The sequence below is a fragment of the Metarhizium acridum genome (genome assembly GCF_019434415.1).
Source record: "Metarhizium acridum strain ARSEF 324 chromosome Unknown scaffold_586, whole genome shotgun sequence".
Lineage (NCBI taxonomy): Eukaryota > Fungi > Ascomycota > Sordariomycetes > Hypocreales > Clavicipitaceae > Metarhizium > Metarhizium acridum.
In genome coordinates, this window is record NW_027094048.1 from 425,085 (window position 1) to 447,157 (window position 22,073).

General features: G+C 52.3%; 8 protein-coding genes and 2 non-coding genes across 10 annotated transcripts; 5 read left to right on the forward strand and 5 right to left on the reverse strand.

Annotated features, from left to right (window-relative positions):
* Nucleotides 1–326: 326 nt before the first annotated feature.
* Nucleotides 327–1,635, forward strand: J3458_021756 (uncharacterized protein). The gene is made up of 2 exons (XM_007817492.2): nt 327–1,168; nt 1,235–1,635. The coding sequence occupies exons 1-2, from the start codon at nt 357–359 to the stop codon at nt 1,539–1,541; spliced, it is 1,119 nt and encodes a 372-aa protein (XP_007815683.2). The 5' UTR covers nt 327–356; the 3' UTR covers nt 1,542–1,635.
* A 98-nt stretch (nt 1,636–1,733) lies between these two features.
* On the reverse strand, nt 1,734–2,090 carry J3458_021757 (uncharacterized protein; the record flags this gene model as incomplete). Its single annotated transcript, XM_007817493.2, has 1 exon — nt 1,734–2,090. The coding sequence occupies one exon, from the start codon at nt 2,088–2,090 to the stop codon at nt 1,734–1,736; it is 357 nt and encodes a 118-aa protein (XP_007815684.2).
* An 820-nt stretch (nt 2,091–2,910) lies between these two features.
* Nucleotides 2,911–3,016, reverse strand: J3458_021758. Its single transcript has one exon. It is a non-coding gene; the product is annotated as a tRNA-Ile (tRNA).
* Nucleotides 3,017–7,522: 4,506 nt separating this feature from the next.
* On the reverse strand, nt 7,523–8,691 carry J3458_021759 (uncharacterized protein; the record flags this gene model as incomplete). The annotated part of the gene is made up of 5 exons (XM_007817495.2): nt 7,523–7,774; nt 7,843–7,918; nt 7,969–8,127; nt 8,201–8,339; nt 8,403–8,691. The coding sequence occupies 5 exons, from the start codon at nt 8,689–8,691 to the stop codon at nt 7,523–7,525; spliced, it is 915 nt and encodes a 304-aa protein (XP_007815686.2).
* A 1,388-nt stretch (nt 8,692–10,079) lies between these two features.
* J3458_021760 (uncharacterized protein) lies at nt 10,080–11,222 on the forward strand (the record flags this gene model as incomplete). The annotated part of the gene is made up of 6 exons (XM_066122725.1): nt 10,080–10,150; nt 10,216–10,294; nt 10,390–10,784; nt 10,852–10,909; nt 10,981–11,033; nt 11,096–11,222. 6 exons carry the CDS (start codon nt 10,080–10,082, stop codon nt 11,220–11,222), a joined length of 783 nt encoding a protein of 260 aa, XP_065972287.1.
* Nucleotides 11,223–11,421: 199 nt separating this feature from the next.
* Nucleotides 11,422–13,045, reverse strand: J3458_021761 (uncharacterized protein). The gene is made up of 5 exons (XM_066122726.1): nt 12,732–13,045; nt 12,539–12,637; nt 12,373–12,487; nt 11,691–12,304; nt 11,422–11,631 (listed from the first exon to the last, which is right to left on the reverse strand). The coding sequence occupies exons 1-5, from the start codon at nt 12,831–12,833 to the stop codon at nt 11,527–11,529; spliced, it is 1,035 nt and encodes a 344-aa protein (XP_065972288.1). The 5' UTR covers nt 12,834–13,045; the 3' UTR covers nt 11,422–11,526.
* Nucleotides 13,046–13,575: 530 nt separating this feature from the next.
* Nucleotides 13,576–16,165, forward strand: J3458_021762 (uncharacterized protein; the record flags this gene model as incomplete). Its single annotated transcript, XM_066122727.1, has 6 exons — nt 13,576–14,189; nt 14,257–14,693; nt 14,756–15,015; nt 15,068–15,122; nt 15,184–15,497; nt 15,553–16,165. The coding sequence occupies 6 exons, from the start codon at nt 13,576–13,578 to the stop codon at nt 16,033–16,035; spliced, it is 2,163 nt and encodes a 720-aa protein (XP_065972289.1). The 3' UTR covers nt 16,036–16,165.
* A 254-nt stretch (nt 16,166–16,419) lies between these two features.
* On the forward strand, nt 16,420–16,512 carry J3458_021763. The gene has a single exon. It is a non-coding gene; the product is annotated as a tRNA-Tyr (tRNA).
* A 14-nt stretch (nt 16,513–16,526) lies between these two features.
* Nucleotides 16,527–19,761, forward strand: J3458_021764 (uncharacterized protein; the record flags this gene model as incomplete). Its single annotated transcript, XM_066122728.1, has 2 exons — nt 16,527–16,802; nt 16,909–19,761. The coding sequence occupies exon 2, from the start codon at nt 17,530–17,532 to the stop codon at nt 19,759–19,761; it is 2,232 nt and encodes a 743-aa protein (XP_065972290.1). The 5' UTR covers nt 16,527–16,802; nt 16,909–17,529.
* Nucleotides 19,762–19,916: 155 nt separating this feature from the next.
* J3458_021765 (uncharacterized protein) lies at nt 19,917–21,629 on the reverse strand (the record flags this gene model as incomplete). The annotated part of the gene is made up of 2 exons (XM_007817500.2): nt 19,917–20,889; nt 20,950–21,629. The coding sequence occupies 2 exons, from the start codon at nt 21,627–21,629 to the stop codon at nt 19,917–19,919; spliced, it is 1,653 nt and encodes a 550-aa protein (XP_007815691.2).
* Nucleotides 21,630–22,073: the final 444 nt, after the last annotated feature.

Here is a 22,073-nt window from a genome sequence, read left to right on the forward strand (position 1 = left end):
ATTATTAAATATTTAAGCTTTTTTAAAAATTAGAAATATAGTTTTTTCGTTATAGCTCTAAATAGTGTCTACTATTTAGAATACATGGGAGACACAGCCAGCGCCCCGTTTCAAGGATTCAAATAGCACACCCAGAGGCTAGAGCCATGCCACCCATGCATGCTCTTTTGCCGGTTTCAAGTACCCTCATCAATGCATGTGCGGCAAATGAAGCGGACAGAAAGCCGAGTTGCCGCAGCCCCACTGCAGCCCACCTTCCGTTCTGTCTCACCAAAATGGGCGTGGCCATCCTTATATACTTTACTTTCCGACACCTTCGTCTCATGGGGCTATCGGCCTTCAGGCGTCGTCGTACAATGCTGCTTGCATGCTTTGACTACGTAAATAGATGGGTTCGATTCCCAGCGTGTTTCCTTGTGGTAATTTCTATGTCTATAATATCTGGCCCAGTCAATCCGGTCGAGTCAACAATGGCGCCATATCCCTCGGCATTCGTCGTTTTTGACGACCTCGTCAAAGATCTCTTTGGATCATCACCAACCCTAGAGCTGCTGCATGAAAACGCCGATTACCCATTTGCGCACGAAGCCGGCGTCTTCATTCAGGAAGACAACTCCCTGTTCATCACCAGCAACCAGTTCACGGATCCCAAGACTCAAGACCGTCGTATTCAGATCACCCGCGTTCAGCTTCCTAAAGATGGGGACGGTGGCGTCCAGTGCCAGGAAATCCACCCGGACCAGGTTCCCATGGCCAACGGCGGTGTGAACTACAAGGATGGCATACTCTTCTGTGCTCAGGGAAACCAAGGTGGCCCAGGCGGCCTGGCCTTTATGGAATCGAAGCCGCCGTACAAGTCGCATCTCATGCTCAGCTCGTTCTACGGCCGGGACTTCAACTCGCCAAACGATGTAGTCGTTCACTCGGATGGCTCGATTTGGTTCACAGATCCAATCTACGGCTTTGAACAAGGCATCCGCCCAAAGCCCCGGCTGCCGTGCCAGGTGTACCGATTCGATCCGGACCGGAACGCGGTTCGTGCAGTGGCAGACGGCTTCGGGCGGCCAAACGGCATCTGCTTCAGCCCCGACGAGAAAGTCGTGTACGTCACAGATACAGACTTGATTCACGGGGATGGAACAACTGATGAATTTCGCGCTTCGCACATGTAAGACATGTATACATGCTGTTCCCGACTACATTCCCAGCTCTAGCTAACACGAAATGCTGCCAGCTATGCTTTCGATCTTGTCGACTATTCCGGCCAGCCGTCCCTGACCAACAGGCGCCTGTTCGCCATGGCGGACACTGGCGTCCCCGATGGTATAAAATGCGATGTCCACGGTAACGTTTATAGCGGGTGCGGCGACGGAATCAACATTTGGTCGGCGGGTGGTGTTTTGCTGGGCAAGATCCTCTTGGAGGGCGGAGCTGCCAACTTTTGTTTCGGGCGTGATGGCGAGATGTTCATTTTGAGCGAGCATCGCTTGTGGAGGGCCCAGCTAGCTTCTTCTACAAAGGGGGCATTACTAGGAATCTAGTGCAAAATGCTCTTGTAACAAAAGATTGTCTATTCATGCCTACTTTTGTTCTCCTGAACTCCATGAGCCCTTGCCTGTGTACAAGCCATAGCGCCCTAAAAGGATATCGCGAATAACATTTTTGATCTCTAGCGCCCCGCCCGATGTTTGTTCTTGCCGGATCGTGAAGGGGAAATCGGAGTGGTTCTCTTGTCAAGTTCCCTCCCTCTTCTCCTTGGCCGGTTTCTTCGTTCTGATGCACCTGATCACGCTGTCGTATGAGATGTTGTCGCTGGAGCGATTGTCCCTCTGCGTGGTAATCATGCTTTGGAATGTGTTTCGTAATTCGCCCACGAAGCGTCTCATTCCGGCCTCGGATAACTTCTTCTCCTTCTCTGCTTCTTGTTCAAGAAGGTTGCAAATTGTTTTGGCTAGTTCCTCCCGGCGGGTCTCCTTCGGATCGGGGTCCCCCTTCCATCCGTCCACAACATCTGCGAGCAATTCATCGAGTTGTCGTCTGACGTTGCTGTAGCAGCTGTCAAACTCCTTTAGCTCATGATCCCACCCCATGATATGAAGCTGTTCCTCTGTAAGTTCTAGTGCCGTGAGGGTGAATTTGCTCTTGGGTTGTTGTGATGTGAATGTTGGCAAATGAGTTGAAGTGGTTCCCGAGCCCGTAGTGGTGTCGACAAAACAGGAAAGATTTCGGTATTGCGGGAGAAAGTGGAAGACATTTATCTTGTCCTAATGTCATGTGAAACTCGAAAGAATTAAAGACCAAACATGGGCCTTGAGGACGTCAGCAAAGGCGAGTGAACAATGCGGTGACAATGGCTCATCTCACCAACGATGTAAGCGGAGGTAACATATGAACTGTGCGCTGCCGCCCGGGTATTCTGAATATGTTTTTTTGCTCATGTTCCGCAATGAGCATGACCAGTCACAGGGCCATTCTTCTTCATGTGTCTCCAAGTGATAAGCCGCACCACTTCTACTTGGTAAACAGGCAAATTGCCGCCACTTGCCTTGTCGAGTACTGGCACGAGTGAAGCCATTACCGAGGCTAGAGTGAATAGTTTCGAATACAGGACAAGTCTGTAGTTGCACGTTCATATATTTACACTTGCAAATCCATTGATAGAATAGACACGGCGGTCTAGCTGTCGAGCATGAGTCACTCTGGCCATGATTCACTGAACACACGGCCGTTGCCTAGACCACGTTGCAAACACAATGCGAACAGGACGCTACCATTTTCACATAAGAGAGGGGCCAAACGGATATTGACAACTCCGAAAAAAAAAAACCAATCAAGACATGAGCTCAATTAAAAAAAGCGCACAAGGAAAACAAAAATGTTGTGGTTGTGGTTGGCAAAATGCAAAAAGAATGTTCCCGCGGGGGGTCGAACCCCGGACCTTGACATTCCTAGCATAGAACCAAAGAAGAATCCTTAGACTATAAGAGTCACGCGGTAACCACTCCGCTACGGGAACGAACGACGCCACTCGTTCCGAGGTCATCTTAATTCGTATTATAAACACTAGCTCAGGCTGACTAATTGATGAACTCGGAAAGGACAGGCGCAATTGTAGTCCAACTTTTAATAAGATTAAAAGGGGTAATCTGAACAAGATCTTCTGCAGGCTTTTAGTTATTTTTATGATACATTCTTTCTGCATTTTCGAGCAAGCTGTCACGCGCGCACAATTGGGGTGGATCCAAGGAACCACGATGCAATTCTAGCGGTGTAGTGGCGATAATGTATAACGGAGAAAGAGCAGCACAGGGAAACATCGAAGCCAGATATTCAAAGCACAATTAATAGATTACCATCTAGCTATGACCCACCAGCTAGACTTCAATGTTGTCAAGTCGCTTTGCCCTCCACTGCAGGACCACCTCAGGGGGATGGCGCTTGATGCAAAACACTATACTCTCGAGTCTCTAGCACCCATCTTCGTTTTCGTTTGTTTTTGCCAGTCCGAGAGCTGCGCCTTCTTTCGAGGGTTCCTCCACCAAATCAAGGTCGACAATTTCTACCTCCGTGTCTTTGGCGAACTATGCGACATATTTGTTGTCTGAATAGCCGACATTTTCAACGCGATGGATGGAATTCTCTTCCTCGTCGCTAACCAAGTCGATGTAGAAGAACGAAGGGGTAGGGCAATTCGTGTAAGGTGGCTTATCGGCCTTGAAAAATACGGGACTTGGGCTTGTGTAGACTCACCCAGTATGTCCTCCGTTTTTTGGAACAGTGTTTTGAAGCCGTTGTCGTTCTTTCCGGTTCTCTTCATCTCTTTGGCTCGCCTCTTGTGTCACACGAAAAAATACCAAAAAACGGGCGTGGCCACGCCACGGTATTTTATGTGTTATACCCCCTTATATCCCTTGCGACATCTTGACGATCAAAACGTCCGTAGTAGCGATGACGCGAACCATCAAAATTACACACGACAACTAAGTTCGAGGGTCTCTTCGTCCATTCACCGTCTTGCGTGAGATGAGGCTGTTGATCAGACATCGTTGCCGGCCGGATTTCGAGGTCGATTAGGATTCAATTCTGGCGTTGTGTGTACTTGTGACTATTGCGTGAGGGGCTCAAGTCGCAGTCGAGAAGCCGGCAGGCCTGTAGCGAAGTTTGTCGACGAGTGAGTACTCGGGGACAGCAATTCTTTGTCGGGAAACGGAGACCCTTTTATATTGCCGGAGATCAGTCACATGCTTATGCACAGCAGGCTTCACTGACGACGCCTGATATCAGGCAACGGCGCATGAAAACCGATTCTGCTTTGATCGGGGGCAAAGTTTGGCCGGTTCACTGGATGTTCGCTCAGAGAAAATTGCTTCATCTCAACCAACGGCCATCACACTCCGGCGACACTGCACAGCCCAGTTCTGAACAGAGCGTACGGAGCTTCGGCTTTCGCGCTTGGGCCACGGTAGGTGTCAAGATTCTTCGGGACGACTGGAACAAAGCACCAGAACACGATCAAGCTGTGTTTCACACCTCGGCAGGGAACATGATCCATAGAGACGGGGCGAGCGTATCCTTGTCACCTTTGACCGAGTTGCATTTATCCATACTATCAACGAACACCATCGGTACTCGAAGTGTGCTTGGCATATTACGTGGTGATGCACCCTGGCCTTGCCACCAGAAAAGAGTGTGAGGGTGACACAAAAGTTTGCAGTCCGTCTGAACCCTTCGCCCTTTCAGTCGCGTGGCTGACCACGGATGATGTGTCGCTCAAGATGAAGGTGAAGTCAGGGAAGATAGGTCGGGATGCTGTACCCGTATCCAACGGTGGCGCCTGTGCTTCACAGATATACTTTATGGCGTATACACCTAGCATATCGTTTTCTGTTAGCTTTGTGTTCGCCATTGCATTGATTCGCATAGCCCCATTTGCTTAGGGGTAAAACTTGAGCTTGTTGGCCAAGTAGAGACCAGCATGGACAGGAGCCTTCAACCGGGTTTGTCACAATTTGCGACTACGGGTCGAATTGAACAGCAGATTGATACAGGTTTTTAAGTTGGCTAGCTGGCTTCCAGTTTGGAACTTACAAGCCGGATTGAACTTAGTAGGCATAGGCCAGACTTATTTATAAAAAGGGCCGAGTAGGTGGCTCCCTCGTCGGCATGGACATATTTATGCCCAAGGAGACCAAATATGCTCAATTCATTCTTTTCAACTGATTGAAACCGAATATTCCACCTCTTACTGTGGCTGACGACAGTCTCGCCTTGTGTGTGCTCTTTGCCCAAGGCGAACAAAACGCTTCTCACGATGGCTTACAATCCTCCCAAACGCACGCCAGATCCATTGTCCATACCCGAGATCGTTGCAAATATTATCAACAACGTCGGCCATGTTCCAGATCTTTTGAATTGCGCCTGCGTCGGCAGGATTTGGAATGCGGAAGCGTTGAGGCGGCTCTATGAAGGATCTGTGCATGACATGCGATTCCGTACACCTGACACGAGCTCACTTAATTGTCTGCTCGTGGCATCACGGGAACGCTTCGCCCGAAATATGAGCTTTGTGAGGCACCTTTTGGTCTGTCCAGAAACACACGAAGACGATGGTTCCGGTAGGGCAAGTCGAGCGGCATGCTTTGAGAATTGCCGTGCGACGCGCAACCGCCGACTCATTAAGCTGCTCCTTCAGCCTCGAGGAAGGCGTCTTACCAGTCTCGCCATCACGTTCGAGTTCATGCGCCAAGACTGGTCCTTGCTTGCGGACCTCCTTCCGGCTCCCAACGTTGAGTTCTTGGCTATTAATCATTGCTATTGCCGAGTCGTTACGTCTCGGATTACTTCTGCCGTGAGTTTGATTCGAGTCGGTTTTTCGCTCCCGCAAGGTCATGGCTAATAACAGCAGGATAAACTTTCAAATCTCAAAGCTCTTACCGTCTACACATCCAAATTCGACGTCGACTTTGACAGTCTGTGTAAATTGTTAGACATGTGTAGTCTACAATTCTTCCATTCCGAGGTCTCCAACGGAACAAGCAACGTAACCCTATCTGATGCGGCGAGGTTACTTGAACGCGTTCGGCGGCATAGAAATCTCGAGGCGTTGGTACTGAATATGATCCATTGCGCCAGTATGATTCCAAGACCTGCATATGAGGCTTTGGAGGCAGAAGACCAGCAAAGTCTCTGGCCAAAGCTGAAGTTGTTGCACCTCGCAAATTGCAACCAATATTGGCTGAGAGAGCTGCCGAAATTCAAGGAGCTAAGAGCTGTTCACTTGGGGCGGCCTGTGCCATATACCGCTGGTATGAGCAAACGTATAGGCGAAGCTATTGTGCAGTGCCGGCATCTACAAGACATCATGCTTGATTTCTGGAAGCTCGAAGATTTAGATGTCATCCTTGGGATTGCTCGCGGCTGTCCGCTTTTACGGGGTGTCACTATTAGACTTGACGACTTTAGGGAGGTGCCCAAGCTTACGAAAAGCTTCTTGTTCAACCTGTTACGCGCCCTTCCTCTACTAGAGCTCCTTGACATTTTTTATCACGGTTCAATTTTGAGTTTAGACGGGTCAGCCCTCAGAGACATTGCACTTTACTGCCCGCGGTTGAAAGTCCTTTTGCTGCCTTGGGTTAGATTATGCCTCTCTTACTCGAAAATGACCCAGTACTATCCACAACAGCGATTGGAGGCCATGGAATTCATGGGAGTTTGGTTGAGGGGTCGTCGGCAGTCAATGGAGCGGAATAAGATTCTGACGGAGTGGCGCAGAATATTTCCCAGGCTGCGAGCGATGCCGTGCGAAATGGTATCTATGCGTTTCGGCTTACGTACGTCCTTCTTTTGTCATGTCGGGCATGATGCGACTAGAGCGTCAACAGAGAATGAGTCCGATTATAGTGCCGATGAGGACATGACCCTTAATGAGCAAGGGGGTTGTATTCTTGGCTGCAGCCCTGACTGGGAGACCGTCCATGAAGATTTTCTTGCTGCTCTTGGTTATAAGGAAGAGGATACCTTCGAAATACATGGTAGGATAGGGCAAATGTGGCGAAGTAATATCGAGGTTGAGCTGGTTGGTTGGCCAATGGTGCCTTTGGAGTCATTCGTCTACCCAAAAAGGCAGTCCTCAATTCCTTGAGGTATGGAGGATACCAGGAGTGTATTTGGATGTACTTTACACATCTGGTCACACTGTCATCAGAATACTTGTGTGTGGCTACTGTTCAACTCGTCTCCTATCTTTCGGCGTTGATAGCCAAGTCAGCCGCAACCATGTAAAATGAAAACCATGTAAAATGAAGACTCTACTTTATTTGACTAGCCCTGGACTTGAAAGGCCCTACGTATAAGCTTGCGGTAAATCCCATTAGCATACTGTGAACTGGCAGCATTTCTGGCAAGCACACAGGGGCGTTGCAAAAAAACCAAAGCTCAGGCGTCTCCTTCTGCTGTAGCAGTCACAGCAGGTCAAGTGGTATAATTAAATCCTATCACAGTAGACGTCTGGTAGCACAGTCTCTCAAACACGTTCGTTTGTCCCATCGGTACGACCGACATGTTCAACCGTAGCCAGTGCCATCGACTTTTCTCCCACGGACTCGATTACATCATCTCCTGCAAACAAACGATCAACATCTTCCAGTTCCAGCCCTTTAGTCTCTGGGAAGAAGAAGAAAATGATTGGCACCCAAGTCGCGTTGAGAATGGCGAAGATGATGTATGTCTTCCAGCCGATATTCTCAATGGCAATAGGCGTAATTCGCACAACCATCTGCCGGTTGTATTAGCAAATGCTAAAACCTATTTTGCTTTCACTAAGCTTTGTCACACAGTACTCACGTAATTGAAGATCCAATTTGCCGCAGTAGAAATAGAAGATCCCTTCTGACGCAACCGAAGGGGAAGAATCTCGGATCTAAGGATGGTCAGTCGCCTAACTTGTGATACCGTCATGAGTGTACTCACGGATATACCCAGACCGTGGCCTGGAATCCAATCGTGAATGCGCCTTGAAATACAAAAAGCATAACCGCAGCACCAATGCCTGCTGAATGAGAAATATTTGTCTCATTCTCCACCTGGTAGATGAGGCCGGCTTGCACAGCCATGGCGGCTGCCATCAAGCTAATCATTGACACGAATTGCATAGAGTCAGATATTTTGTTGACTGTAGCAATGTAAACTGCGACATACCAACGGCTTTCGTCCAATTCTGTCAATCAAGAACCACGGGATAAAGGATGCCACAAAGAACCAGGTCTGTAGAAAACCAGACATGAGTGCTGACATTCTCTCATCAAAGCCAATGCTCTTGGAAAACAGCGTGGTTGTATAGTCTAGATGAACAAATTAGGAACCCGGACAGGGCCATTCTTGACTGATATTTTCAGAGGACTTACAGATGACCGCATTGATTCCACCAAGCTGCTCGAAAGCTTGAATAGCGCAAGCAATCAGCAACCGAGTCTGGGACTTGACACGATCATTTGACAACAAGTCCTTCCACGACCCTGTACCAATGGAAGCCTCAAAGGCGACAACTTGCAAAATATTATCATGTAGCCTCTGCACCTCGACGTCGTTGATGGAGGCGGATTTCATTCTAGCGAGAACCCGGAGACGATCATCAGGCCGGTCGTGAGATGCCAGCCACCTCGGCGTCTCCGGGAAAAGCATCAAGATTCCCATCACTGGTAGGATGCAGGCGCATTGCAGAATAACCGGGACCCGCCAAGCGTAGCTGCTCATGTGGGAGGAGAATGCGTAATCGACCCAGTACACGAGGAAGATGCCAAAGTTGAGGGTTGACAACTGAGCGCAGACATCTACACAAATGATGAGTCTTTTGTCCTGGTTTTTCGGCAACTGATGAGACTAACAGACTCCCCGAGTGGCCTTGCGCCTAAACTCGGCTTGTAAAACAGGAACTGTCGAGTTGATGATGCCCAGCCCGATGCCGGACACGATTCGGCCGACATGAGCTGGGCTCTACCATTAGAGGATGCCTGCAAGACGGCACCGACAATCATGATCCAGCAACCATGTCCAATGGTCGATCTGCGGCCGAGTCTTTCGCCAAATATGGCCGAGAGGATTGAACCGAGGAAGCATCCCACTAGTTAATGCATGTCAGTTGCTGCTCCTAACGTATGAGCCGCCTTCCCCTAAAGATTTTGTACAATGGCTGACCTTCGAAAATGGCAACAATGACTCCAATCATCTTGGAGCCCGGGTAATTGAACGAACTGCCAAAGGCGGGAGAGTTGACTATTGCACATCAGTTGGCCGCCACGGGACTGTGCAATGCTCTGAACTTTGAAGCATCATTTTCGCCCCCGGGACTCGCCCAGTCCGCCCATGAGGCCATTGTCGTATCCAATCAACATGAACCCCAGAGATGTCAACGCCCTCACAGTGAGCAAAAGAGCTCGGCCCTCCGGCTCTGGCACAGCCATGGTTGAAAACGAGAAGGGATGGAACAGTTCCAAAAAAAGAGGTCTAGTAAAAGGTCCAGGACTATCTAGGAAGGTATTTTGCTAAAAAAAAAAAAAAAAATGAAATACTCCAACAATCTTTATGCAGGAAGAGAATTCCGCGGCTTCTACACAGGATTCCATTGCATATGCACAAGCATACATGTTTATGCCGGCATGGCAAAACGTATGAGATTTTGTGGAGAATCCGGGGCACCCACGATCTCGCTTCTCCAGAGTCCAAAGACGCTTGGGTCGCGTGGACGGTGGGGCCCAGCCATGTTCAAATGCCGCGCCAAAAGCCGTCGGCTACCAATACCACAGCCTCTACGTAATGGGCCGATCATTGGCAAAATGACTTGGATTAACTCTTCTTAGCGGCTATTTGCCGGAATCATGTATCTTCTTCGCTGCATGGGCGCGGACCGAGACTCTGCGCTGCGTTTTCCGCGGACCCATTTACCGAGTCTCAGACCATGACGAGACCCGTGCCCGAACTGAAAATCCAGGGACTGGTTTCAATGTTATGTTCTTGTTTTTTGCGCCTTCCTGTGGTCAGCCACATACTGGAGATTCACAAGTGAGACTTTCCTTGCAGCTGCAATGACTGTGTATCATCTCCAATCGGTGGACAACGACCTTCGGGGCCGGCTGGCCCTGGTTACCGGATCAAGGTGCGTGAAGAGTGCTGGCAATTACTCAACGTTGTCGAGCTAACAGGTCATGGCCGTCCCGTCAGTGGTGGTATCGGTTCGGCGTGTGCAAAGACATTGGCGTCCGAAGGCTGCGATGTTGTGCTTCACTACTCTGCAAGCAAAGTGAGTTTGCCCAACGGATGAAAAACCAGGAGGAGGAGGGGGGGGCAGAGGGAGAAGAGAGACGTGTATGTACCATCTGACCACCGACGTCGCAGGAGAAATCGGAATCTCTAGCTTCTGAACTACAAAAATGCTACCCATCACAAGTATTCGTCACCGCCCAAGCCGACCTCACGGATCGAGAGTCCACGCGGTCGCTCGTCTCCAGAATCCTTTCCAATCCGGTCGTCTCAGAGAAGCACAAGGCTATATCTGTATTGGTCGCAAATGCCGGGCTTGGGCGCCGCATCAGGGACGTCAAGGACATTGGGGAGCAAGATTGGGACGAAATGATGGAGGTCAATATCCGGAGTCAGTTCGTCGTAACCAAGTCCTGTGTGGGGGGAATGCGCGCACAGGAATGGGGAAGGGTTATTCTCGTGGGCAGCATCGCGAGTCGAGGGAGTGGACTCAATGGATGCCATTACGCAGCTTCAAAGGGAGCCCTGTCGTGAGTAGTCCATCGATACGGACTGTTGGAGTGTGGTGTTCTATCCTTGTGTCTAATAGCTGGACAGCTCTATGGGGTTAAACTTGGCCACTCTGCTCGCACCAGAGGGCGTTACCGTTAATGTGGTAAGCTATCACTATCTATTATTTATACATGCGTGGGGTTGCCTTTCGCATACGCTGAAATATGATGCTAGGTTTCGCCAGCCATGATCGGATCAACAGGCATGATTCCAACGCCAAAGGAACGGTAGGCGCTTACGGCTGAACATTAATCTGCATTTCTCAGTGGCTAATATTCTGGTTCTGTAGGACGTGGGTTTCAGGTGTCAACGTAGAGGCATTGAAAGAATCAGATCCCGGCCTGGCCATTGCCAGCAGCGTGCCAGTGCATCGACTGGGAGCTCCAGAAGAAGTAGCAAACGTGGTGGCAATGTAAGCTTCTTGATAGCACCCGAATCCGAACGCGGCCCCCAAGACTAACTGCTAGACAAGGTTCGCAAAGACGGGATACATGACCGGGCAGGACATATTGTTAACCGGCGGTTTACGATAGTGTATGGGATTAGGACAATTAAAAGATACATGTAGCATGTCTGGTGGCACGGCTCGGGTCGAGTAGAGGCAAATGTCTTCATTCCCAAATGCGTTACTATCATGTTAAATCAATGAGATTATCTATGTCTATGGTATGATGGCGACTCTGCGTAATCTGCCCTCAAATCGGTCACAGCCGCTGGTTCTTATACCTTGGCCACAACGGGCTTCTGCTCAGACACTTGCGTAAGTAGCTTTCCCTGTGTCACGGCACTCTTCACATTGTCAATGACGAGGACCTCCATTTCTTTCTATATTCCCAATTGTCAGCAAAAGTCTCTTTCGTAGCATTGATGGAAGAGACACCAACCTGTGTATCAATAGTGGCAGTACCAATATGGGGTAGCAAAACGGCACCGGGGTGCTTGATCAGCTTTGGGTTAATTTCTGGCTCCTTCGCATACACGTCCAAGCCCACGCTCCAGACCTTGCCAGATTCCAGGCTGTCGGCGAGGGCCTCCTCGTCAATAATGGCGCCTCTAGCCGTGTTTACAATGATGACTCCATCCTTCATTTGGCTGAATTCCTTGGTTCCAATTAGTCCCTGGGTGGCAGGGCCCAGCGGCAAATGCACCGAGATGACGTCGCTGGTCTTGAGCAGCTCTTCAAAGCTGACATAGTTGGGGACTTGGCCGGGGGCGAACTTCTTCTCCAGGTCGGCCACGGGCTTCCTGTTGTGATACTGCAGCCTGAATCCGAGAGCAGCGGCTCGCTGTGCTGTGGCAGTTCCAATGCCGCCCATTCCAAGCAGGCCCAGGGTCAAGTGGTGAGGATCACGGCCGAGAGGGCTGGCACCTCGCCACTTGCCCTCGCGCAGAGCTTGCTGAGGGATCCATGCGCGACGCAAAGCACCGAGTATCAGGAAAATTGCGGTGTTTGCGGTGGCGGCATCGACGGCCTTGGGCGTGTTGGAGACGGAAATGTCTGCAGAGTGGCAGGTCAGTGAAGGGGGCTCTCTCGAAGCTACGCTCATCTGTGCACGCAGGCCTTACTCTTGTTGGTGCAGGGCTGGACGTCAATCTGATCATAACCAGCGCCATTGTGTGAGATGAATTTTACAGAGGAGGGAAGGTGAGAAATGAGCTCAGCGTCGAATCGCCCGGTTATCTGCCACCACTTGTTAGACTTTGCAGCATCCAGAAGAGAAGCTAAGCGTACTTGGACAGAGTCGTAGGTTCTGGAAATTGCAACGACATTGTCATACTTGCCGCTGTCGCAGTCGCGAATAAACTCTTCCCGAGTACCGGAGGTGACTTGCTAAAGATTTGCAACCCGCGCGTAAGAACGATTGTCATACCCAAAGTGGAATTTTTTTTTTTTTTTCTTTTTTTGGAGGGTGGTGTCGGCGTACCTGAACATCAGCGATGTCGGAAAGCTTCTCGAACTCAGCCTTTGCGTGGTGGACGATGCCAAGCATCAGGACTCCGGGTTTCGGGACTGCTGAACCTGCCATTTTATCCGAGTGGGAAGGGCTAAATGTCAGGTATTCTTGTATTAGGAATATGGTCGGTTTTGAAACACGGCTGGTTTAAAAAAAAGAAAGAAGAAAAGGAATTTTAAAAGCGACTGAAATGACCGAGAAGTGACGGAATTGGCGGGGACATGACTGGTGGGAATGACAGGATCATCAATTGACCAAAGATACCAACGTGGGGGGTTCCTCGGACGCATTTGCCGGCAAAGGTCGCTCCAAAGAGGGACCACGACGAGGGCGTTAAAAAAAACGATTGACCGAGTTCGCCACGGCTGCGCTCGGCGCCATCGCGAGCTAAAACAACCGGTGCATGGATTTGACGAATCCATGACCCCGTCCTGGTGTGGATCAATATGTCCCCGGCTATTGACCCCATCTCCACTTCTGCGGCCAGTTCCCCGCGACTTCAAAACAGCCCAGCAAAACTATGTCCGTCACCCTTCCTACCACGGCATTTGAGTCAACTTAAAGACTCCATCGCCCGTTGATATCGTCATTTTAGCCAATGGACTCACAGCCGACGCAGTCGCCGATACCAGGCATGCCCCGATCAAAGGCCAAACGGGTCTCCCGTGCCTGTCTCTCCTGCCGCACGCGCAAGACAAGATGTGACCTGTGAGCAGAACATTTTTTTCCGCTTTACGCGCGAGGGGTGACACAGCCCCTCGTCGAGGCGTGCCGTCGCTTACTGACGCTTATTGGAACCAGTGATTCAGAGGGCATGTCTGGCTTGCCCCCATGTCGCCGCTGCGTTGAACAGCAGCTCGAATGCGTACTTGCAAAGTCGAGGCGTGGAGGCCGCAGGATCAAAGGTGTTCGTAACTCTGCCGTTCAGCCGCAGCCGCCGCCCAGGCGCGACAGCGATCTTGGCCGGTCATCAAACCCTCGTGGCCCTGCCAGCTCTACGCATGACGATGACGAGAGTGATTATCACAGCACTCAAGGGAGTCAAGCTCGTCCTGCACAACGGCCGGCCGGCACCGATGCTGTGCAAGGATGGCCGTCCTCTCCACCTCATACCGGCAACTGGCGAGCAGACAGCCCCGATGCCGGATCCGCACAGGAAATGGCAGATTCGAGGACAAGTTCAGACGGATTAGAAGGCCATATAGCCACTACAGACCTTTTGAATCCCTCTGATGCTCTTGATCTGCTTGCCCAAGTTGCCGACTTGGATCCGGGCAGGCAGCGTATCACGTCGACTGGCCAACCTGGCCAGAGCAACAGACATGTCGACGGAATGCAACAGACTGTCGGTAGATCAGCTACCAGCTATTACCCTCCTCTTCATGATGGTATTCTGACGCCTTCGGACGCGTCATATCTTGTAAAGAAGTAAGTTGCCTTTTAGTCGTACATAACACACACACATGTTCGCCTGCTTACACGTTACTGCCTTTAGGTACCATGAGAAGTTCCATCCCTTCTTCCCTGTGGCATTCGCCAACATATTTGAAGAAGGGCCCATTTCCGAATGGGCAGAGAAGGAGCCTCACCTCTTGACAGCTATCCTCACTGTGGCATCTAAAGATGATCCTTCCTGGTTCAGAGTGTACGACGCATGCTCCCGACACATTGAAAGCTTCATGTCGACCCTGATCTATGCAGGATCAAACTCAGTAGGGTCAGTAGAGGCATTGCTCATCCTTGCTGAATGGGCACCACAACGCCCACAGGAAAATTCTGCCATCGGCTGTGGACAAGAAGACCACGGTGCTTGGATGCTGGTTGGCCTGGCCATTAGGCTGGGTTACTTGCAGAGACTTGAACAGACGGCTCTGCTACCGGATGATCAAAAGCCTTCCCTGGAAGTCAGCAGAAAGCGTGTGGCTTGGGCAGGTATGTCACCCGTGCCCTTGACTTTGTGCCATCAACAGGGCGAGCTGCTAACGAGGTTCCAGCTTGCTACATGAGCGACCGACAAGTCTCCATTCGACTCGGCAAAGGCTTTTGGTCACGCGGTCCAGGCCCCTCTCTACATCTCCGAGCCGCAGACTTCCCAACTCTGTATGCCCAAGCGCTTGGCCCGGATAATATGGGACTATTATTCCAAGCACACCTTGAACTTACACAGCTGATTAGCAATGCTCACGACATTCTCTACTCATCCACCAGTCATAGGAAGCAGCTGTATGTAGGCGGAGAATATGTCAGATATATCGTAAGTCAACGAGTGCCAAGAGAAGCTGAGCAGATTACTCACGTACCCAAAGGATGACTTTGCTCAAATGGTACGGAAATGGAAGCTCACGTGGGCAAATCACAGCTGTAAGTTTTGTTATTTCACGTTTGTCTTGGACAGCTAACTGATCTTTTTTTTTTTCAACAGTCACACCGCCCGTAAAGGCGTCGTTGGTCTTGTCATTTGAATTCTTGCGCCTTTACATCAACGCATTTGCCTTCCAAGCCAATTTGAACCGAGCAGCAGCCCGAAACGCTCAGGTCGGGCCAGGAAAGGCTAGCGGACCGCTGTTTTCCAATGTCGCTGGAAAACCAGACGCACGTTTCATATACGAGTCGATTGACGCGGCAAACTCGCTGCTCAGTATTCTGAACAGCTTCATAGACCCTGTGGCAGGGCTGAAATGCATGCCTCTCAAGTATTGCCTCTACGTCATCTATGCGGCCGTGTTTCTATTCAAGGCAAGCCTTCAGCATCCCTCCAGACTATGAACCAATATTCTAATATCATTCGCAGGCCAGGTTAGCAGGGGCTATAAGTAGCGAGGGCGACCGTGGAGTGCGACGTGCAATCCACGGCACCATTACACAGTTACAGAAAACATCCAACAATCCTCAAAGCCTCGGCAGAAGATATGCCACGTCACTGCGACTGCTCTGGAGGAAGTCGACTGCAAAGCCGTCTACCAAGGGTGCTACCCGCAGTGACCCGGTAAGCGAGGCACCAGACCTGGCAATGAGCCAATTGGAAGGGCAAGAGAATATTGTGCCATCGGCGACGAGCAAATCCGCCATGGACATGGATCCGTTGAGCGGGTTCTCGTGGAGGGACTTGGACTCGCTGGGACAGTTTATAGCGAGCAACACGACAATGAATATGACTGATGGGATACTTGCGGGTACAGACTTTGATTGGGAGCACAGCTCGGGAGGACTTGATGATCTTGCGATGCGACCACAGTTTGACACGATGTGGGCGGGGCATGACATTATTTTCTAAGGGAATCGGTATAGGTACGTTATCGGAGTAGGGTTTGGTATCAGCGGTTCTTCGTCGGATGGATACGGTCTCTTTGTCATGTCCAAATTGTTGTAATATATACGACGAACAATATACGAATGCCTTGGTCATAAAAAACATGGTATCTTTGGGCCAATTTACCCCGTAGCTAAAGCTAAATGTCAAGTTCGCCGACCGCACGGCCAAGCCAAGGCCTGTCACGAAAGAAAATCATGTCGGCAATTGCCGCAGCGGCGGGGGTTGAAGCAAGGCCCCACACCCACTGTCGTTGCGATTGAAGAAGATTCATGTCAAACCATTTATATAGCTCATTAAGGACCTCCATTCCAACAACTACCCAGTGGAGCCTCAGCACCACTACTTCTCCGGGTAGTCTAGTTGGTTTATGGCGTCTGACTGTAATTGGTACACAACAGCTCAATCAGAATGTCGCGTGTTCGAATCACGCCCTGGAGACTTTTTTGATGGTGTTTTTTTTTTTGCTGGTGCTGGCTGTGGCGGGGCAGATATTATGTTTCGCTGTATTGCTTTAGGCCAACTCTTTTCTTTTACTCCTCTCTTCGCCAGCGTAGTAAGCAAGGGTGGAGTATCTTCCTCTTTTTTACCCTTTTTTTTTCACTCCTGTCCGAGGCCTACTGACCTTGGCCGTGGCCGTGTTCCATTCTCTGTCTTTATGGGTTGATCCTGCCACCACGCCCATTCGTGCATAAAATATCATGAAGGAATATACAGTACCATAGGCTCTGGTACGCGGCATTCACGCACACCTTACTTCTCGACGCATCCATCTCGGCCATATATGCCAGCACCCCACGAAATCTTCCCAGAGCATTACTAAATGGAAATCCATAGGCTAAATTTCAACCCCCTGAAGCCCGTGCGGTCTGGGAATTTTTATTCCGCTCAAACCTGACAAAACTAGGTCTCGGGTAGCCACCCGCGCACCACAGACCTTGGCTCTCCCCGCATCAGTGATAAGCATCGACCCTCTATCACAGTCTGGTGCTTTCAATTTCAACCTCCCACCTCACCATGACGTGGAATCCACCGACTAAGAGAAAACGCCGTGTGACTCGTCTGCCCGTCAGCGTCTGTCGACAAACAAGATTCCGGGGAAAAGGCCACTCAACCCCACAATTTCCCCGGCGCCACGAGGATGAGAAAGGTATATGCAGACGTGTAGATGAAGTCTGGTTAGTTTTCTCCGCTGCGAGCTGCACATGGACAAACGGACCGACTGCAAGTTGTTGCGGATTACTGCGTGGCGCCTGGGGTGGTTTGTCAATCACCTGGCAGTCGATCTTCACCAGCCGTCATTGTTAAGCAACGTCTGGACTGGCCACGCGGCACGAACTCTAGAGAAACCTTATATACTAAAGCCGTGGCAATGATCCATTTGAATAGAATTGCTCGGATTATCGCTAGGTAGATGAAAGTATAGAAGCGACGTTTTGCCTAAGAAGAGGTGGCAAGATGCGGCCTTGCACACTCGCCCTGTTGGCTCTCGCAGCTCTTGCATCATCATCATCAGCATCATCATGCCAACCTCGCACCCAGCATCTTAGTGACCCCCCTTACGAAAATTACTTCTACTCCGACTGCAGTGTCGACGCGCAAGCCGTCGTCACCAGTCCCCTTCCCGACAGTAACCTCAGCATCATCGGACCGCGTCTCATCGTCGCGTTCCCCGCTGGGAACAGCGGCATCTGTACGTTTTTCCAGCCGCACAAGGACAAGAATGGCACGCTGGCGGTTGCGCTCGTCAATTCGACCTTTGGAGCGCCCCTCGGCGCAGTCGCACCCCAGAAGAATGCCACGTCCAAGCATCCCCATGTCGGGGTGCAAGGCATCCTGTCGTTTAACAACTCGGCCGAGATGGCGCTGGCTATCCTCGGCAGCGTCCGAAACATCCGCGACTTCACCGAGGGACCAAGTCTTTTGAGTCCCGTCATTCAGGACGCCGTCAAGGTGGCCAGGTACAACGGCACGGGGGTGCAGCTGTCGCGGCTGTGGCTGGACAACGTCACGACAACGACGCTCACCCTGGTCCCCTGGCGGAACGACAACGCCAACATCAGCATCTCCAACAGGACCGTCGCCTTTGGCTCCGGCTTCTACCACTTCTCCACGACCTTCAACTACCCGCAGCTCCAGCAGCTCGAGCCCAGGCAGATCCTGAACAGCCAGTCGCAGGGCCTCATCCAGCGGGATCCGGGCCAGGTGAGCTCGCTGTCGTTCTTCTCCTACACGGAGAAGCTGCTCGCCGGGGGCTGGCGCTTCCTCACCTACTTTGGCCGCGACAGCCTCATATCCGCGCTGCTCCTGCAGCCCGTTCTCAGCACGGGCAACGGGTCGGCAATGGAGGCCGTCATCGGCGCCGCCCTGGAGCGCATCAACCGCACCGACGGCTCGGTATGCCACGAGGAGACCATCGGCGACTACGCCACGTTTCTCAACAGGCAGAGGAACCTCTCCTCCACAGCCGCCGGCTTCACGTACCCCATGATCGACACCGACTACTACCTCCCCATTGCCATGGAAAAGTACTTCCAGGCGCAGCCGCGGCGGATCCAGCCCCTCCTGGCGACGCGGGCTGGTGCCGTCGACGCCGACAACAAGAACCTCACCTGGGGGCAGCTGGCGTACATTGGTGCCCAGAAGATCATGGACATAACCGCTGCGTTTGAGAAGAACCAGTCTGTCGCGAACCTGATCCATCTCAAACAGGGCGAAGTCGTCGGACAATGGCGCGACTCGACACACGGCATTGCCAACGCCCGCATCCCATTCGACGTGAACTGCGCCCTGGCCCCGGCAGCATTGTACTCGATCTCCCGGCTGGCCGGCATGGACGGCGTGTATCCAAACACCTCCGTCACCTCGGGCTGGGCCGACGCGGCGGCTCGGCGGGCACGAGTCTGGGAGGCCGAAACCCTCCGCTTCTTCCAGTACAACACCACGCTGGACACTGCGCGGTCCAGGCTGGCAGAATACACGGCCAAGAACACCTTCTACAAGGGTCCCACCAACGCCGACTCCCTGGGCAAGTATTCCTCGGCCGGACTCATCGTCGACTACGGCCTCGCCGTCAACAGCTCCTCGGCGCCGGACGTCATCCCCATCAGCCACACCGACACGGGGTTCAGGCACTTCCTCCTCAACGCCACCGACGACGACGACGACGGGCAGCTGACAACCTTTATCAACGCGTCGGCGAATGCCATTCTGCGCCCCTTCCCCGCGGGGCTGACCACCCCCGTCGGCGCCGTCGTCGCCAACCCTGCGCTGTCGGGCCAGGACGTCCTCATTGCCAACTTTACAAACTCTGCGTACCACGGGACCGTCGTCTGGAGCTGGCAGCTCGCGCTCATGGCCAAGGGCTTCGAGAGGCAGCTCGGGCGGTGCGGCAACTCGACGTCAGGCGGTTCGCCGGGCTTCTGCAGGGACAAGGCCGTGTTTGCGGCGCTGAAGGGCGCGTACAACCGCCTGTGGGACGTGATTGAGGACAACGAGGAGCAGCTGCAGTCCGAGGTATGGAGCTGGACGTTTGGCGGAGCCAGCAACGGGACCGGCGGAGCGTACAAGTTTTCGCCGTTGGGCGTGCTGCCGCCGCCGCCGGGTGTCAGTGCCGGGACGGAGAGCGATGTGAGGCAGCTGTGGAGTTTGATGTTTCTCGCCGTCGAGAGGAACAAGGAGTATCAGTAGGGCGGGAACCATTCATGAACTTTTGTTGCTTGGGTATATATATAGGTCCCGCTTTCACCATTGTAGTTTGAGACGCGTGCAAAACGAAAGAAAAAAAAAGCTCTAGATGTTTTTCTTTTTTTTTTCCAAGTGGCAGTGCAGCACTGCACCGTACGCTAATAAATGTAGATAAACTCATCGTTCTCACGGTCCGTGAGATCCAAAAAAGCCTTCTCTCCTGTGCGCGCCTCGCCAGCAAATTCCACAGTTCCGGCTGCAGTCTCGACGGCGTCCCCGCTCTCCTCGCCCATGGCGTGGTATGTGGATTGCATCGAATGATCAACCATCTTGGCCTTCTTTCCATTTCGAACACGCTTCTTCTCCTGGAGCCTGTTGAGCAGGATCATGTTTGCCCACTGGACGAGGACAACGGCCACGAGCGCCACAAAGATGCCCAGACAGGCCCGGAGGCCGGGCTTGTAGGTGGGCGCGTCCCTGTCGTTGAAGAGGAGTGGGCCGATGATGTTGCCGGCTGAGCTGGCGGCGTTGTACACGCTCATGATGGCCGACTTTTTGGTGGTGCCGGCCGTGTTGCCGACAATCCAGGTCACGATGAGCGGGTTCCCGCCAAAGAGGAATGCAAGAAGGTAGTACCCGACCAACAGGGCGGGCTCGGCGGATTGGTCGCGGGGGACGGAGTAGAGGACGGCCAAGCCGGCTACGACGGGGAGCATGAACACCATCAAAACGGCCCCCTTGAGACGCGCCTTTTGCGCCAAGAAACTGGCCAGCAAGATGACGATGACCTGCACTGCACCGAAGGGCATGTTGAGCAGACTGGTCATGTACTTGTCGGAAACCAGGCCGTTGAGAATAAGGGGACCGAACGTGTTGGTGACGCTGGCGCCAACGTTTAGCAGCAGCGCCATGGCGATCCAGAGGTAGGTTTTGGGCTCCAGGGCGGCCTCGAGAAGGTGTTGCCACTTGAACTCGCGGGAGCCAGTACCGGTCTGGTTTGCTCGGAGTCGTTCGATGGCCTGGGCCTTTTCGTGCTCGGTGAGAAACCGGGCGGATGAGACATCGTTGTCGAGTTTCCAGTACACAAAGGGGGCCGAGACGATGGTGACGAGACCAACGAAGAGGAAGATGCTGCCGGACTCTGTTAGTTTGGAATTTGCCGCTTGAATACAAGGTGACGGCGACACTTACATTTGCCACTCCTTGAGCAAATCCGACTTGATGTGGCCCAGGCCATAGGACAGCGCGGCAGCAACGATGGTTGCCGCCCCGTTGGTGCCGTACCATGCGGCAACTCGAATCGGCTGCTCGGCACGCCTGTACCACTGGCTCGTGATGATGCTGAACAGCGGCAGGCAACCGGCCTCGAAGAGTCCCAGGAAAAAGCGGGCGGCCATGAGACTCCCAAAGTTGTGGCAAGCGGCCATGGCAGCCTGTGCAATGCCCCATCCCAGACAGAGGGTCGGCATCAGGATGCGATGGGGCACCTTGACGATCAGAAACGACGAAAAGGGCTGCCATGCCAGCTGGGCAATGGGGGCCATGGACCCAACCAGCGAGTACTCGTTGCCGGTCAGATGGGTGTCATTCTTGAGTCCGTAGGTCGCGCCGTAGCCAAGCACAGACTTGTCGAGGATCTGCAGGAAGTAGACCCAGACAAGGATGGCCAAGATGACCTTGTCCGTCTTGCGGCGGATGCGGCGACTGTCCTCATCAGTCAGTTCGACCTGCCCGTTGCCAATGAGCGCCAAAGCCCGGTCCGCATGCCTCAGCTGGTCCTGCGGCACGGCACTCTTGGCGCGGTCATCGTCGATGCTGTGCTGGTGCTCCTCGTGAGCAGAGTTCAACTTGGGGTCTGGTTGTGGTGGCATGGTGTTGAACTCGAACTTGGTCACTTGTGCAGGTCCGCCGCCCCGTTGGTATATTGTTTCAATCAGTAGGGAAACAAGGAGAGGCAGATGGGTGACAACCAGTCCCTATCGAGTCTGGACAAGACGGGAGCCGAGCGGCTCTTATATCCTGATGGCGCCGACGGTACTCCGTATATGCGGCATCAACACAGGAGAAAGGCTTGAATCGAGCTGGCGTTTTTCCTCGGAACCTTGGACATTCGACGCCCCCCACATGGCGTGGAGCCCCGGAGTCTTGGGAGGAGTACTGACACTAGGGCGGCTACGACATCATAGAACGCTTGGAAAAGCCGGCACGCTATTGCAGCCACCAGAAGCTGTTCTGGTGCTCACGGAGGAGGCATCTGGGGAATAGGTGGCCACTTGTCCAACGGTTCACGGTTCAGCTATCAAAAGCCGACGGCC

Bases quoted from the DNA above. Each gene is read 5' to 3' on its own strand.
- J3458_021756 (XM_007817492.2), top strand. From the start codon at position 357: ATGCTGCTTGCATGCTTTGACTACGTAAATAGATGGGTTCGATTCCCA. The intron at 1,169-1,234 runs GTAAGACATGTA...AAATGCTGCCAG, and splicing joins GAATTTCGCGCTTCGCACAT to CTATGCTTTCGATCTTGTCG.
- J3458_021761 (XM_066122726.1), bottom strand. From the start codon at position 12,833: ATGGCAGGTTCAGCAGTCCCGAAACCCGGAGTCCTGATGCTTGGCATC. The intron at 12,488-12,538 runs GTACGCTTAGCT...AAGTGGTGGCAG, and splicing joins GAACCTACGACTCTGTCCAA to ATAACCGGGCGATTCGACGC. The intron at 11,632-11,690 runs GTTGGTGTCTCT...TTGGGAATATAG, and splicing joins CTGCCACTATTGATACACAG to AAAGAAATGGAGGTCCTCGT.